This window comes from Gasterosteus aculeatus, chromosome 8 (genome assembly GCF_964276395.1).
Source record: "Gasterosteus aculeatus chromosome 8, fGasAcu3.hap1.1, whole genome shotgun sequence".
Taxonomy (NCBI): domain Eukaryota; kingdom Metazoa; phylum Chordata; class Actinopteri; order Perciformes; family Gasterosteidae; genus Gasterosteus; species Gasterosteus aculeatus.
The window spans coordinates 12050701-12067599 of NC_135695.1; the positions used below are offsets into that span (position 1 = coordinate 12050701).

Consider the following 16899-nt stretch of genomic DNA (forward strand, 5'->3'; position numbering starts at 1 on the left):
CTGAATGTTAGATGTAGCCACGCCCCCTGATTTGCATATAAGAATTTGAAACGTAAAATGGCATTATGAAATAAGTCTCCGGAAATGTAAAACGGCATTATGAAATAAAAGTACCATGACATGAAAAGTGGCATTATGAAATAAAAGTACCATGCAATAATTAAATGTATTTAATATGTATGTATTTGTTGCTTCATTTATTTATTTCATGATGTATTTCAAATGCATATTTCATGTATTTATGTATTTATTCATTTATTTAATTTTGACTAAAACTGCATTCCATAGATCTGTGCTCGCGCAGTTTTCCGCCACGGCAACGTGACTTGGGGACCGTGCGCATGGCAACCCCGTTTTAATCCACCGAAGCAGCAACGGCGTTTTCTCTCCACGCGCTTTTGAGCAGATAACTCCCCCCGTGTGCTGTTGTCGTCGTCTACACAGCACGAACGTGTGTGGCGGTCAGTTCGCAGCACGTGGACAATCAATCACCGAGACGTCCACTTATCGAGTGAAGATTTGGGGTAAGGTGGCCACAATATTTCAGGAAACAATTTTGACGAGACGGGCTTGTTCTGGGTGGTAAACGCGTAGCTTAACGTTAAAAATGTAAACTTCTGAACACTTTCATGATCCACCTGCAGCCATAGCAGCGTTTGCTATTTTAACAGTGAACTTAACAATTTAACGTTAGCGACGCATCGTGCACTCCGGTGGTCGAGTGTCCGCTTAGTAAAAGGTCATTAACTTAACGATAAACAACGTTGTTAACCGTGTAGTCAACATGTGGTTTAGTTAATATTGTGTAGTTATTGTGGCCAAAGCCAACCGGACCGGTCGACCGAAGGGGGGGGGGGGGGGGGTTAATATTTCATTACCGTGTGCTTAAAGCATCTTGTTAACAGCACACAGACACACGCACATTGTTCCATATTTAGGACTTTTTAAATGAAATATTAACTACGTTAAATAATTTCTTTGCATAGACCACATTCCGCCGACCAGTTCATTCAATTAATCAGAAAATCTTAATGATAAAAACAGAACACATTATCAACAAATGGGTGATTTGTTGGCACATTGATGTTGTAACCACGTTTTAGCTGTTAGAAAAGACAAGTTGAAATGAGGTGTTTGACGTTCAGACCTCTTTTCAACCAGATGTGCAGTCTCGTGCTCACTGGGTTAAAGATGGCCAAATAAGTTCAATCAACGCAATGTCATTTATTGCCAACTTTTCTTAACATAGAATTTATTTATTTTTCTGTTATGAATTTTGACCATATGATTTTTGATTAATCCAATATAAACTCAATCGAAGCGATCCTTCATTCCAGCATTGAGCACTGTGCGTGTGTCTCTCTTGGTCCAACCGCCTGCTCGGGTTCAGGTCTGTGCAGTGATGTCATGTTCGCTGCCTTCCTCAGATGTCAACGAGCAAGATGAACCAGGAGGAGGTTTTTGCCAACCTGAAGAAGGATGTCCGTTCTTTGCTCATTTCGTCAAAGACGGGCTTGGATGCCGATCAACTCAAGCGAGACTACGTGGCCATGTTGGGTCGTCCAATGCCCCTGAATCTTCTGGGCTTTAGACACGTCATGGATATGGTCAAGGAGATGCCTGAAGTGGTGTCTTTTAACTTCAGGGTAGATGGCAGCATGTTTTTAACCGGTAACATCATTTTTCATTGGAGTATATTATTTGAACACTTTGTCAATTCAGCATTGAGGAGGGGAAAAAAACCTAATCCATGGCAGTGTTTAATGCATGCGAGTCAGCTCACACATCAACAAGTTTTTACATGTCCGCAATCACAGCTGTCGGCGACGATTCCACCCGAAACATTGAAGAGCTAGTAGCTAAACAGCGCAAGCCCAAGAAGACCACAAGGCAACGTGTCATTTCCTTCTCGCCCCGCTACTGTCACCGGCCCGCGGCTATGGTCCTCCCCAGGAGAGGTCGCGCCCCTCCGTCTGCGCCTGCTCATCTCAGGGCACAGCTCTGCATACTGCTCTCCCAGGTAGGACTTCTGCAGTTAAGCGCGTCAGAGGAGCTGTTTGACCAATGTGTTCATTTTTCCAACTAAACCGTTCCCCCAGGGTCCGCTGAAGTTGTCTGACCTGGAGGCCGGTTTCCTGCGTTGCTTCTGCCAGCCGCTGCGTGTCCACAACTACGGCTTCTACTCCATTGTGGAGATGCTGAAGGCAGTGGAGGACCTAGTCGTTATTCAGCAGGGCAAGCTGGGGTCAGTTCTGATCCTGAAGGAACATGTGATGCTCCAGCGGTCCCGCAACACAAGGACTCCACACATGAAGTCAGAATTGCCTAAAAGTCTCAATTCAGGTCCCAAAGTGCCAGACGCCAGAACTCAGACACCAACAGAACCAGGTGATGCACTTACAAATCAAACTTCTTGCTAGAGGCTATCCCTAAATAATCCACACCAGTGTCTTTTGAATGCATTAAGACATGGGCTATGTTGACGATAACTCTCCGCCCAAATGGTTTTTTAATATAGATTATTACAATAATGTCAAACTAACACACTGAACAGCATTAAGCAGGATGAGTTCATATTCTGTAGTGTTGATATCTTAAGCACTCATTTTAATTTGTAAAAGCCCTTGTGTGGTTTACTCCAACCAAAGTCCCAGTGAAACAAAGTCCTGTGAACCAGCCAGCCCCTGAGGCGACCTTCGGCCCCGTCCACAAACAGTCAATCGCTCACAAGCCACAGATGGTTGAGAAGAACCAGGAAGAAAAACCAGCGCACGGTCAAGACGATCAGCTCTTTCAGAGCCATGTCCTTGAGGTAAGAAGGCGCAATATCTTCATCTGCATCTTAATTCAAAGATTCAGAAATTGAAAAGGGGAGAAAATAGACCCCATACTGTGTGTGTGTGTGTGTGTGTGTGTGTGTGTGCGTGCTCTACCATTCTAACAAGCTGGCGCCCCTGAAAAAGTCCGGAATAATAAAAAAGTCTGAAAAACTGATATGAGTGCATTATCTTTAATCTTTCTACTTTAATTCTACGTCAGCTGCAGCAGGAGCTTTGCCAGAAAATTGTGGAGAATGGAGTCGCTGGCACCATCAGTCCGGAGCTGAAGGACAAGCTGCGAGAGGTTAGAGATACTGCTTACTCTAAGCATATGGCTCCAGGTCACTACCAGGTCACCAGCCCACACTTCTAATATCCTTTGCTTTTGTGTCTGACGTTATTTTGGTAGCAAACGTTAGCAGGACCATGGTTACAATCTGTGTAATTCTTATGTTCATGACTTTACAGGTTGTAGGTCAGAGCAGTGGTGGATTGTCGGTGCACGATCTGCCTGCTGAGTACAAAGTAAGCTTTTTTTTAATTTAAAAGATAGCAATGCCGCACTCTGGTGGTTTTCCCATCAAAAGGTTCAAGAGTTTAAGACTAATTCCTTCTGGTGTTGGGAGCATCAGAACTCACATAGGGCACTGGATTACGTCCTTTGGGATAAATAAGAAGCGTTGCGTTCACTGTTTTTGGTTTTCTGTCTGACTCTTAGTGATCAGGAAGTGACAAAACTGTTCTTTAGTTCAGATGAAAATGAAAGATTGTTTTTTCTCCTCAGAGGGTTTTTGGTGAGGAACTCCCAGTGCAACAAAGTGGCTTTGTCAGTGTCACTGAACTGGTCGGTGCCATGAGTGACACCTTCCACCTGAAACCTGTAGACAGTGAAATTGGCCAACACTGGATAGTCATCGACATACAGGACTGTGGCAGTAAACAATCAGGTGTGTATGTGTTTCAGAAACCAGCTGCCAATAGTGCCCAAATTACTTCATTTAGGCATCAAAATAAAGCTGACTGAAAAAAAGTTAGAAAATATTGGACATAATACTACTGTCTGTTTATGTTGTAGTAAACTAAGATCTCACCTATGGAGGCTACCAGTGTATAACAAGGACAACATTTCTTTCTCATCAATGGGATGTTGTAATACGTGTTATTGACTGGGATATCATGGGACGCAGCTTAATAGTGGCGCAACTTTCAACTAAGCAGGAAACTTATTTTTCTGTGGTTTGTAGACTCCGAGGGGACGGAGTGCGTCGATAGCCGTCCGAAGCGGTCATTCATCAGCTCCTGTTTGCGCTCTGGAGAGTCTCCTTGGGAAGGCAAACTGGAAGAACACCATGATTGTATCACAGCTGACGATGACAAGCTGGAGACCAGCAACAATTTCAAGACCCATGAAATGGTTCGTCAACGTCTGATTTGTTTAGTTGTTTTTTTTACATTACCAGGCTCAAAGAACCATCTTAAAACTGTGACTAAAATCCCGTAATCACACAATGCGATACCAGTACAAGTTGTGAGCTTTCACAGCCCTTAAAAATAATGTGTCAATCCCCCATTTCCAGTGTACCCTGTGTAAAATGTTGAAGTGTGTAAATTCAGATTAGACTACTCTGAAACCTGTTGGCTGTTTTAACAGTGCTGTAGAATAATACTGTCCTCCTGCAGATGCCTCTGATGTACCCCACTGTTCAGATGCTTTGCAGCCCTGGGGCTCCCCATGATGCCGTGCAGAGTCAGCGTCTCGAACCGCCAACACGCCGTGGTGCTCGAGAGCTGGTAGAAGTCCTGGTGGAACGGGTTGAGTCGCCTGGACTTTTCTACATCCGCTTCAGCGAGAGTGAGGAGGCCCGCGCTATGGAGGACATGATGATTGAGATGAGGTGGTGGACATGCTGATCAAACACATTCCTTTATTTATTGAAAATGACCAGATTCTCTTCCAATCACATGCGCTTGTCCCTCTTGATACACTTCCCAAGCGTCACCCAAGCGTTTTTTCGCCGTGTCCCCCATATTTAGTTCCGCTTGAGAACTAAACTGCTTACCATACCGGGTTTACATGTCAAGCTCCCCGATGCTTGGAGAATAACATCCTGTGTGCTTTTTCCCCTTTTCTCTCTTCCTCCATCGACTGTAGACAACGCTACACGTGTCCTGAGGTGTCAGAGCGTTACCGCCTCCCTCAGCCATTTGTCCGCACAGGTCAAGTCTGCTGTGTGTCCCCCAAAGGAATGTGGTTCTACCGCGTGGTGATCCATCAGATCGTCAGCCCCACTGAGGTCCAGGTGTACTATGTCGACTTTGGTGACATGATGGTTGTACAGACCGCCATCCTCAAGTTCCTCAAGTATGGACATCTATACATTTAGGCTCTTCAACAGTCCAACTAGTCCTGCTCCTGCTGCTCGGCTAATACGCTTCTGTGCCTTGCCCCGTTTCCTCAGGTCCTGTTTTTCAATTCTTCCGGCACAGGCTGTTCCGTCATCACTCGCTGGAATCAAACCCAGCACCGTAAGTCCGGTAGCATATTTAGTAATAATCAGTGGTCATCTGGATCTGGCGTCTGTGGAAAGGGCAGTTTTTCTCCTAGGTTTGCGGGGGCGGATTGACCGGGGGAGGGGAGTTGGGTCGGTGTGAGGCCGAACATCGACATTTTCATTTTCAGATGCGTTCTTTCTGGCGGCTTTGACGTTTTCTTGGGGAGTTGGGGTGATGCCCGCCCCCTTTTTTAATGGTAGGTGCGCGAATATTCATAGTATATACTTTTTATTTAAAATACCCGGGTGCTATATTGTATAATTAGTGTGTAATTATTTTATAGAACTTTAATAGTGTCATTGTGAATAAATTGATCCTGTCAAGCTGCAGACGGAAGGTTCTGTTCCATGCAGCTCTGTGAGTGAGTGATGTGTTTTCTTCTTGCAGGGCAGCTGGACTGCTGAGGCCGGGGCCGCGTTCCAGAAGCTGTGCGCCGATCGCACCCTGGTGGGTGCTTTGGATCGTTACACCGGAGAGGTGCTCCAGCTGTACCTGTGTGACACGCATACTGATCAGGACCTCTACATCCACACTGTCCTGCTGAGCCAGGGCCACGGGGCCGCCTGCAGCTCCACGGCCAGTGCAGCGGTAAGCTGTGCTCACAGACGGACACATTTCTACCGCGGCTAATGATGGACACCAGTCTGACTGGCTGCTAGATGTCTCTGTAAATATGTTGGGTATTTACATGCACGCCTCACATGTCTGTGTAGTTAATCCACATTACTAAATCCGTGTTTTAAATATGAACCTGGTAATAACGAATGACAATACTATTGCTGCAGCTTAGTTGTGAGTTGTGAGGCCAGAACACAGAGAACAATGCTTTGTTCTGTGACCATGGTACGATTGGTACTAAAATACAGTTTATTTATTTTGATATACACTCTGCACTTTATTAGGTACACCTAGTACCTTGTAAAAGGTTGGACCCCCCCTTTTGCCTTCATAACTGTCTCAGACATATTGACATATTGCTACCATATTGACTTGATAGCATCACACAGCACATTTGTCGGCTGCACATCTATGATGTGAATCTCCCGTTCCACCACTCGGTACAGTGACAATTACATTTTCATGTTCAATGAACCAGTTTGAGATGATATGAGCTTTGTGACATGTTGCAATATCCTGCTGGACGTAGCCATCAGAAGATGGACTGTGGTCATAAAGGGAGCGACATGGTCAGCAGCAGGTGTGGTCTTCTGCTGCTGTAGCTCATCTTCTTCAAGGTTCCACGTGTTGTGCGTTCAGCGGTGCCTTGCTGCGTTCCCTGGTAGTAACAAGTGGTTATTTGAGTTACTTTTGCCTTTCTGTCATCTCGAACCAGTCTGCCCGTTCTCCTCTGACCTTTCATATAACAAGGCACTTTCGTCCAACTGCTGCTAACTGAATGTTTTCTTTCTCGTACCGTTCTCTGTAAAGCCTAGTGGTGGTTGTGCGGGAGAATCCCAGTGGATCAGTAGTTTGACATATCAGCCAGTTTTGCACCAACAACCACGCCACGTTCAAAGTCACTTGAATCCCTTTTCTTCCCCTCTGTTGTCTTCACAAAGTCTACGTGCCTAAATCCATTGAGTTGCAGCCATGTGATTGGCTGATTAGCAATTTGTGTTGACAAGCAATTGAACAAGTGTACCCAATAAAGTGGTGTGTGGGTGTATATTCAAACATGATCCATACACCCATTTGTTAATATTGTGTGCTTTTTATTTCGTTTTTCTCAAGCGGTGTGCCCAGGTCGACCCAGTGAGTCTCTACATGGGGAAGGGAATGGTTGCTCTGCCAGAAGTAGAAGTGGTTTTACCAAAGCAAGCAGAAATGCTTCAGCGCTCCCTATCAGCTTCACTGGAGGTCTGCATTCACACACACACACACACACACACACACCATAACCAGCCTAACATTGACCTAAACGTAGACTTCATCATTAAATGTAATTGTTTATTTAATGAGGTCTTGCAAAAGAAAAATATGCTTCATGTCCCCACAAAATAGGTAAAACATCTATCTTTTGCTGTTGTATGTAAAATCTTTTGAGGTTGCAGAACAGCCAAACTACACAATAGTTTATTTGCGGTGGATTTTCAGCTTAATGTCTCATTGTTTCTTATCTAGGAGTGCACTCCCTTTGTCTCTTCTCTCCGCCCCCTTCCCCCTCCCACTTCCTTTTTTGAAACCCGATCTTTTAATGTTGCTGTAAAGCTTTTATTCTCTGCTGTCCATAGCTCTTATCCTACCAGCCATACTGTCATTCCCGGAGGCACACTGCAGCACCACGCGCTCTCATCACACACAAACACGCATCCTATTGCTGAATGCCCCTTAATGTATAGTCCCACTATCGAGAAGGTCACCGCTTCTTGTGGGCCAATAAATAAGATGGCAGCCAATCAGTGGGCTGTTGGATATTGGATTACAAAATTGTGTCCGTTTGATGTTAGTGAATGAATGGATTGTTGTAAACTGAACATATAGGAAAGGATATTTTACAGTGTTCTTGTCAATGACAACAATACTCTTCTTCCGAATGTTTTTTAAATTTATTTCCACATTAATTCAATGTGTTTGTTACCATTATTCAACTAGAATGAATTGTGACAGAACAAAGAAATGATTAAGGAAACAAACGAGTCAACAGAATCCCGCCTTGGTTACAAGGGGGTTCCAACAACACTTAAACCCTTTTATAATTATGCTTGCTGTGGTTTTTGGGGAAGGTTTACCTGACAACTGGAAGCTGATGGCTGCCACTCTTTATTTTTTTTATATTTATATTTTTTATATAGCAACGTTATTCATTTTTATTGGCCTATTAGTTACATTTGTTACTGAAATGTGAATCTGAAGGAAACAGGAACTGTCTTGACAGGTTAAAGAGGAAGAGCTGCCCGAACTGGAGTTTATTGAGGACAATGAGGTCGGCCCCAATCTCCAGGTAGGACCATCTAATGCTCTCCACGTCCACAACGCCGCTGCCTTCATTCCATGTCTTTGCAAAACTCTGACGCCTTCAGTTTAGCTTTGACGCTTTACCATCTTGTTGTTGCATTGATTGTTTTACTTACTTTAATGTTTATTAAAAAGTAAGTAAAAATATTTCTTACCTGTGAAATACAAGTTATTGTATTTTGAGTTCCTGGTTCACATGGCTTCTCCACACCTTAAGTCAACAGATACAAATAATTGTTGTAACAAAACAAAAACCTGTGGTTTGAACAACCAATACAGAAGGATTGTTTGTTGATGTGTGTTGATCAGGGTATAAACGCCAACCCCTTCATGGCGCTGCAAAACGATCAAACAGTCAGCTGCAGCGAAATCGATTGGACCTTGACCAAGAAATCGCCTCCGACCAACCCCTCCAGCCATCTCGCCCCCCCAGATGTGATCCAGACGAGTCCAGCTCATTGTAAAACTGATCTTGAAGTAAGACACACAATAATTTAATGGATACAAAATACCTAAAATTTCTGTTTTTAATTTTTTTTAAAGGCACTTAAACAATGAAATGAAGAAACCTCACTCTCTTCTCAGACACTGAGCAGGAATCCTCCCCCAATTCCATCCAGCGTCACTCCCAGCTCCTGCTGTCCAACACCAAAAGAGGAGCAGCACACAGTCGCTGCCCCCTCGCTAGTCAGGCCAACTCAGATTCTGAGGAACCTGAGCCTCCACACCCCCGGCCTGAGCCAAATCCATGACTACACTCAGGGTACATCCATCTGTACTCTATCAGAAAAGTACAATTATGCACTTAAGTGGCGACATGACATGACATGGCAGCTGAAGGGCGTGTTGAGTAGATCAGATTTAAGCGTGATGCTATTTTGGTGAATATAATTTCACCGAAATTGGTTATTTTAATGAAACCGTTTTTATTATCATTAATCATTATATACAAAGACTCACCACTTCTGGTTGCCCATTGTTTTCTTGTGTCAGCGTTCTAGCCAGGAGAGTGGTCCTAGATTAGAGAAGGAAGTTCTGAAGTTGCTTTATATCGACATTGACAAAGACATGCATAAATATATTCTTACAAGTTGTTGCCTAACGTTTTAATCATTTCTAAGACTAGTTAACTTTGAAAGATAATATAGTGGAACAAAAGGCTAATGTACACACAAAGCTCGTCCTCTCAATTGCATCCACAGTTTTTTTTATTTTTTTTATTTTTTATTGTATTAAAAAAAATGACCTTCATTAACCTGCACAGTATCAAAGCGGAGAAAAAACCCTTCAATGAAATTAGGCTGTGTCCACGGTTCTAGAGAGGACGGATCCATTTCCACCCTGCTGTGTGCTGTGGTGGATGTAGCTGCACAGAGAACCTGACACTGATTCAATTAGACCTGTTACCAGAGCTATTTGACCCAACAAGCTGCTTTCATTGCATTGCGTTTGTCCTGATATCGATACACTGCTGCTTCGCCAGGCCTCTGCTCGCACAGTGTTTATGAAAAAAGCCAAACAAAGTGGGTCAAGGCAGATTTATCTACAAATCACTTTTCTGCACTGTAGAATTACCAATCACAAAGCTGCACGAATACAGATAAAAGCAAGAATTGGTACATGACGCATTAGAGGATGTGGTGTGGTTTCCTATAACGTGTGTGACTGCATACAAGCAGTTTTTATATATTTAAACCCTGGTGATGGTTCCGTGATGTGGAAGTCACAAATGACTTTGCTTGTTCCAAACACTTCATTAATTACATAGTTTAAGTTTGACTTGCGTGGAGTCATTTATACCATAATAGTTTGAATCATCCGTGTTTCAGTCTTCAGTCCGTCCGTGTGCTGCTAGCTCGGCTCAGTCGTCGCAGCACTGACCTGTAATCGCATCCACCTTAATTATAAAAGACTGTTACGCTGCCATATTCAGTTTATTTAAATTGCACTTCATTCTGTGTGTCTGCACACTTAACAAATATGTCTCATTCGAAAAGAGACGGCTGCGCTCTCTACGGATGTATTTTCAGGTTACTTTTGAAGACTTGTTCGTACTTTTATATGTACTAAACAACTGTATTCGTAATAGTTTATTTGTATTCATTTTGTGTTTTCATTCTGTTGTCCAGGTGTATCATTTCCTCTTTTCCGCTTGCAAAAGTCTGGCACCATGTTCCCTCTGTTTGGTGCCAGGTAAGTCGACCTGCGACATCCAACCGGAGCGACTCAAATCAAACCCCAAAGGAAGGAGCCGGATGACTGTTCATTTTTAGACGTGAATAAGTTCTTGTTTTAACACCAAACCTTTTTTTTTTTTTATTCTTTTTTTTTTTAGTTTAATCCCTTTCTAAGAAGCCATCAAGATATCTCTGATATGTTACATGTGATATGTTCCTTATGGATACTAATGTAGTAAAAAGTCAAAATACTGTTCATATTAAAAATACAAAATGTAATTAATGTAATTTTATTTTTTTTCAAAATAAATTTTATTTGAATGTTTTAGTAATTGTTTTACTTGTCACAACAAGCTGTAAGTTGGCATCAAACTTTTTAACCTTTCCGCTTTTTGTAAAAAATAGATCTCCAGGCGGTTTTGTGACGTCAGTCAAGTATTGCTAAAGTGATTTCCCTCATGCTCGATTCTATCTACTTCACCACGATGATGTCAACATGACCCCCTCTGTTCAGCCGATCATTACATACTTCCCCCTCATCTGGAGTCCCTTCTATTGTCTTTGCAAATCATTTTACCGGGATTTGATTTGTGGTGTTCGGTGTGTGTTTCTCAGAGGAAAGATGAGCGGACAGGAAGAATTACTGCAGTACAACGACCAGGAGGCCGTCTCTGGGCCCAGTGATGCTCATCCATGTTAGACAAGGAGCTAAAATGAGCTTTTATTTCTCTGAGATCTATTCATCGGCAAGACTTGTAAAAGAGGCCGACTGTGGCGTCCTTTATCATTAGTGCGCATCCTTCTGGGCTCCCTGACCTTTCCTGCCTCATCAATCAGCTTTTAAAAAACGCTTCTAGTGAGAGTAGCTCCGCTCGCACAAACACAGCAAACCAGTAAAAAGCATTAGCATATATACTGCACACACACTTCCTGTCTAACACACATTTATATGTAAAATACTTAGATATTATACATACACACCTGTCTGTTTTGTAATACAAACTACGCTCAACTTGTTTTTGTAAGCCAATTATACATTTTTTAGCAGCTGTACGGCAGCCGTGATCCACATAATCAAGCGCACAACACTAACACCAGTAAGCAACAGAACGCTTGTTCAAATGCACAAAGACATTGTGTGTGTGTGTGTGTGTGTGTGTGTGTGTGTGTGTGTGTGTGTGTGTGTGTGTGTGTGTGTGTGTGTGTGTGTGTGTGTGTGTGTGTGTGTGTGTGTGTGGGGGGGGTTCGGTTTGGTAAGGCAGATGCACACGTAAACCTTATTAAGGAGGAGAGTAATGTAGTTGCAGCTGAATTAGCAGCCAACAGCAGCAGAGCATCCGTGTGCTAAATGGAGCACGAAGATTTGATGGCTTGAGATTTACAGTGGAAACCCTGAAGCAGACGGTCACAGGACGACTGCTTTTGTTCCACCGGCTTTGGGTTTGCCGAGTAGGTGAGCGGTACTATTGATCATCTGGATCATCCCGTGTTTTACTTTTGCATTTGCTTTTCTTTCTTGTGTTTTTACATAGCAGCTTTGTTGACGGTAGCCTCGAGTGGGGAGCCGGTCAGGAGCAGTTGTTAGGAGTGATTACATCGAGGTACTGAACAGGTAACTGTGAATCAATGGCTTAATACTTGAAACACTTACACTGCATATATCAACACTTATATACTTAGCGGTAAAGCGCACCGATAACGAAATTTGTTCTGTTCAAGAAACCCAGAATCTTACACCACAGATCTCGTATTTCATCGTAGACCTTCGATTGGTAAGCATAGGAACGCTCCAGCAAGCCAGTGGTTCAAAATAGCTCAACTTCAACAGCCTCCAAGTTATAATACCCTATTTCTCCGTCAAGGGACCTTTCTCTGCAGAACAAGTATGTAGCCGCGATGGTGCTACCGCCGACGGGTTCCGTTTAAGAATGCACGGACACACACTAGATGAGATGCCTTTTTATTTCTCGTGGTCACAATGAGCAGGATTTAGTTCGCACGACGTAGTGTTGCTCGGCTTCGCTCTGCGCGGCTCCGCACTGCTCCGCTCTCCAAGCAACCGCCCTCCGGATCCCTGTTGCTCCCTGTTTTCACAGGGAGACAATCAGTTCACATTACTTCCACCTGTGTTTCTTACTCACCTGCCGGCACCGTCCCCCGAACCACTCCCCCGCACCCCCCCCCTGCAGCTGAGCTAACCTCACCCCGTCACCACATACCCCCACCGCCCGACTCCCCCCCCTCCCTCCTGAGGGCGGGAAAGGAAGTCCGCTACGACCATCTGCGCCCCCGGCCTATGGACCACCTTGAAGTTAAAAGGCTGTAGAGCCAGATACCACCGAGTGATCCGGGCGTTGTGATCCTTCATGCGGTGGAGCCACTGCAGCGGGGCGTGGTCCGAACAGAGAGTGAACTGGCGTCCCAGGAGGTAATACCGCAGGGAGTCGACTGCCCACCGGATGGCCAGGCACTCCTTCTCGACCGTACTGTACCTGGCCTCTCTCTCCGACAGCTTCCGGCTGCACCTGCTGGGACAAAACGGCCCCAAGCCCTCTGTTCGACGCATCAGTCTGCAAGACAAAGGGGAGAGAGAAGTCAGGTGTATGGAGCAGTGGTTCCCCACAGAGAGCTCGTTTCACCCCCTCGACCGCCCACTGGCACCGCTCCGTCCATTGGACCGGATCTGAGGCACCTTTCCGGGTCAGGTCAGTCAAGCCCGGGATGAACCTTCTGTAGTAGCCCGCCAGCCCCAAAAACTGCCTCACCTCTTTTTTAGTCTTGGGCCGCGATGGCTGCGGTTTTGTCTACCTGCGGGCGCACCCTCCCGCCGCCCAAGTGGTACCCCAGATACCGTACCTCCCTCCGTCCAACTGCACATTTCCCTGGGTTGGCGGTGACCCCGGCCTGCCTCAGGGACTCCAACACCGCGCCCACCCGCCGCACCCCCCGTGGTCTCCTGCCAAACAGCAGCTCCAAGGGAGAAAATCCCGTGGAGGCCTGGGGAACCTCCCGTACTGCAAACAACAGAGGATCGCGCCATTTATCCCAATTACGTTCATCGTCGTGAATGAACTTACGAATCATGGATTTTAACGTCCTATTCAGCCGCTCCACCGGGCCGTCAGTCTGGGGATGGTACACACTGGTCCGAACGGACTTAACATCGTAACATCTTATACCTACTCAAAGTACTTATAGTTTTGATTCCTTTCTTCTACTCGTCATATGTCAGATGGCCAGTAGACGTCTTTTTGTTTTCCATTCTCTTCTTTTGTCTGCTTTGTGACTCTGGATGTTAATGCATGTGTGCTTGTGCGTCCACGTGTGCCTTCTAACAGGGTGTGTGGTGTTTTTAAGGAGGTTAATGTGTGAGGAACTGTGCATATGGTAACAAGGGTGTACAAAGTCATCCAGTCTTAGAAAAGAGGCGCCTTTATTTTTATCCCTGTGTCGAGACTCTTATCTGCTGTATTAATGTGAGGACAATTCTCCTGCTAATCCCTCAGTTCTGCCACACACACACACACACACACACACACACACCAGTAGAACCCGTACCTCAAATAAAGCCCTTCCTCTCCCTCCTCTGGATTTATACGTCACGCTTGGTTACACTAGCAGCTTTCTTACTACTAACTCAGAGTAGCACCACATTTTGTGTCGTTCTCATTCCACGGAATATTCCAAAAGGGCTTCACAGGTCGAAATCAGAAGCAATGACATCCCGCTCAACTTCAAAGACATTTTCTTGCAAATAGTTTGATTTGAAGATCAATATTGCTCTGATCAAACAGCTTGACTCCATTCAGAGTTTACTAATGGACGCTTTCTGTTTCAGTCACACATTAAATACTGACGTTTTATGGCAAGTTGTGTGCAAACAGCTGACTTATAATAAGAAACATAACGTGAAAATAGGATTGTCTATATATAAGAATGACTAAATGGTCCCCCAGGTGACAAACAAAGGATGGAGTCGCTAATAGATGGTGAATGTCATAGTCGACCAACGTCAATCCATTTTGTAGAAATATGTGGTTTTAAGTGTGAGGAAAACTTTTTCCTAAAGAAACATCCTGTTACGATGACCCTCCCCTCATGATCCCGGCCTGCCTTCCATCAGCCTGAGGTTAGAATTTATGCCTCTGTGAATTGATGGAGGCCTTGAGAAGACTCTGGGGGAATGAGGAGAGAAGACGGATGAATATTGATGCCGAATCAAATCTCTTCACCTCAGCCTCGATCTTGATGGTTTCCCGTATTGTTGCTCATTGTAGGTCAGTATTGTTGTGTCTCCGTTTAAACTTATCTCAGTGAAATTACCATTTGGCCCTCTCTCCTTACAGCAAATCCTGTTTCAGGAAGCAATGTTTCCAGTATAGTTATATTAAACCGTTTTTTCTCCTCAGAAAAGCCTGTGTCACTTTAAAAACAAACAAAAAAAATGTTCTTTTCCAATAGTAATGCGAGCGGCATTAACCTTACAACTCGTATGGACCCGTAGTCAGTGTGGGGGGATAAAGGACAAATTTTAGCATTTCTTCATCCTATTTGGACAAATCATAGCATATCTGTAAAACAGAACTCGGATGTTAATATGAAGCAGCAGATTATTAAACAGTTTAACAACCATTGTGCATATTTCTTTACATTGGAAACAACAGACCGAGGCCCGCAGACTATAAGAACGATATGTTTGAAAGCTACGGTCAATTTCTCTCTGTCAAACCTGAGATTGTGTAGTCTAAATGATTCACGTTGTGAGATGCTTAATGCAAACATGGAATATAGTAACCAAAAAATGAAATGGATATTGATTTAATACAAAAAGCAACAACACCTTTACAGCAGGCTATTGGTTGTATCATTTATTGGTGTATTATATTTGGGGGGATCAGAGGAAACATCAGTTACATTAATATTATTCTAGGGCTTTTTCCATTACTGTATTTACAGTTTAGAACATATTACATTACATTGCATTATTACATACATAAGTTGCAGCTTAAAAAGCCTCTTACAATACAGAGGTAAAAAAATAAAGTGGCTTGGTTTATTTTTATATTCAGAGGAGGAAATATAGTGTAGTTTGTGAAATTAGGTCAATCTCTTTCTCACGCAGCCGTTGTGTCAGTACATGTTGATCAGAACGCGGGCTCCACGCCCTGCTGTTCTCCACCTGGATGCACATGTGGCCGGTATTGTTTGTCGGCGGCACCCAGCTGCAGCTGAGCCCCCGCCTCGGTTAATATGCGATGGCACACACTGACAGTTCCATTAAACCGTATTTATGGCCGCCACAAGTAATCGATATGCAGATAGGCCAGCCTGCCTGCGCTCCCACAATTGTCTTTGGTCCAGCAGAGCGATGCATCAAACTGCCATGCACAGTGACAATGGACAATATACACCGTCACTGGGTATTGTTTGTCCTGAAAGACCTCACTCACTATGCCGGTCTCTTGTCCTCGCTCCTCCTCCATTCGCATCTTTTCCTCATACCAATTTTGTTTATAAAACATATCGCATCAGATAAGAAAGTGTATAAAAAAATAACTTTAGAAATGAATGTTCATGTGACCTCCCATTGAGTGCTGTGAAACTTAAATCCCTCTCTTATGACTCTATTGTCCGTCCCTTTTGTCCATCGAGCATTCATACAGGGGGGGGACCTTCAATTTAGACATTCATTCTACGAAACTAAAGTCTGCAGCTGTGGCACGAAACACAGCTTCCTTTAGACGACGCCATTATCTAACATGTTAACCGGTTGGTGCTGAATTGGTGCAGGTGAGGTCGGGGGTGACAGAATGCTGATGCAGTGAATTTCATGTGAAACACGTTTGAATGCAAAGTTATCTATCGGTACATCCAAGCGTGGTGCATGGTTTAGGTTAGGGAAAGACTGACATTAGGTTAGACAACACAAGATTTTACAGGCACAAGAGGATTTCCTTACTCTCATTGGATCTGTCGACGCCAAGCTGGAACACTCACACGCACTGCAAGCACGGCAGATTCAAAGGTCTTGACGCAGACGAGCCTCCTGCATGAAAATCCCTCGATGGCACCGTTTTTTTTACTCTTGACACTGAACTTAGTAAGTGGACGTAAATCGTGCACTGCAGAGTTGTCCAATCTGACCGTTATAAAGATTGTGTTCATACAAGTGTAAAAAGCACTGATCCACCACCACGGTGACCTGGCTTTACTTCCACAGCAGTTCTGCTTCAGGCCTGGTCAGCTTTCTTAGGTGGAAGGTGTCCAAAGCACCCTGTCTTTGTCGGTGCCATAGTGCCACTGCTGTTTGGTCCTGACGTCTGTGTGAATGCTCATCTTCAAACCATCTCAGGAACCAGGAACATATATTGTCAAAGTATGTTGGAAATACAATT

The 16899-nt window shown here is 44.2% G+C and overlaps 1 protein-coding gene across 1 annotated transcript; it reads left to right on the forward strand.

The window, feature by feature from the left end:
• Positions 1-292: 292 nt before the first annotated feature.
• On the forward strand, positions 293-10832 carry tdrd5 (tudor domain containing 5). Its single transcript, XM_040185358.2, has 18 exons — positions 293-524; positions 1428-1671; positions 1818-2020; positions 2100-2388; positions 2649-2812; positions 3040-3123; positions 3288-3344; positions 3604-3766; positions 4064-4233; positions 4500-4714; positions 4972-5181; positions 5279-5345; positions 5760-5960; positions 7104-7229; positions 8248-8313; positions 8637-8804; positions 8913-9090; positions 10457-10832. Exons 2-18 carry the CDS (start codon positions 1428-1430, stop codon positions 10522-10524), a joined length of 2673 nt encoding a protein of 890 aa, XP_040041292.2. The 5' UTR covers positions 293-524; the 3' UTR covers positions 10525-10832.
• The last annotated feature ends 6067 nt before the right edge of the window (positions 10833-16899 follow it).

What these genes read in the sequence shown, in the direction of transcription:
- tdrd5 (XM_040185358.2), top strand. Translation starts at nt 1,428, where the DNA reads ATGTCAACGAGCAAGATGAACCAGGAGGAGGTTTTTGCCAACCTGAAG. An exon ending in TCTGCATACTGCTCTCCCAG is followed by an intron (nt 2,021 to 2,099) that starts GTAGGACTTCTG and finishes CCGTTCCCCCAG; the next exon opens with GGTCCGCTGAAGTTGTCTGA. An exon ending in TGAAGGACAAGCTGCGAGAG is followed by an intron (nt 3,124 to 3,287) that starts GTTAGAGATACT and finishes ATGACTTTACAG; the next exon opens with GTTGTAGGTCAGAGCAGTGG.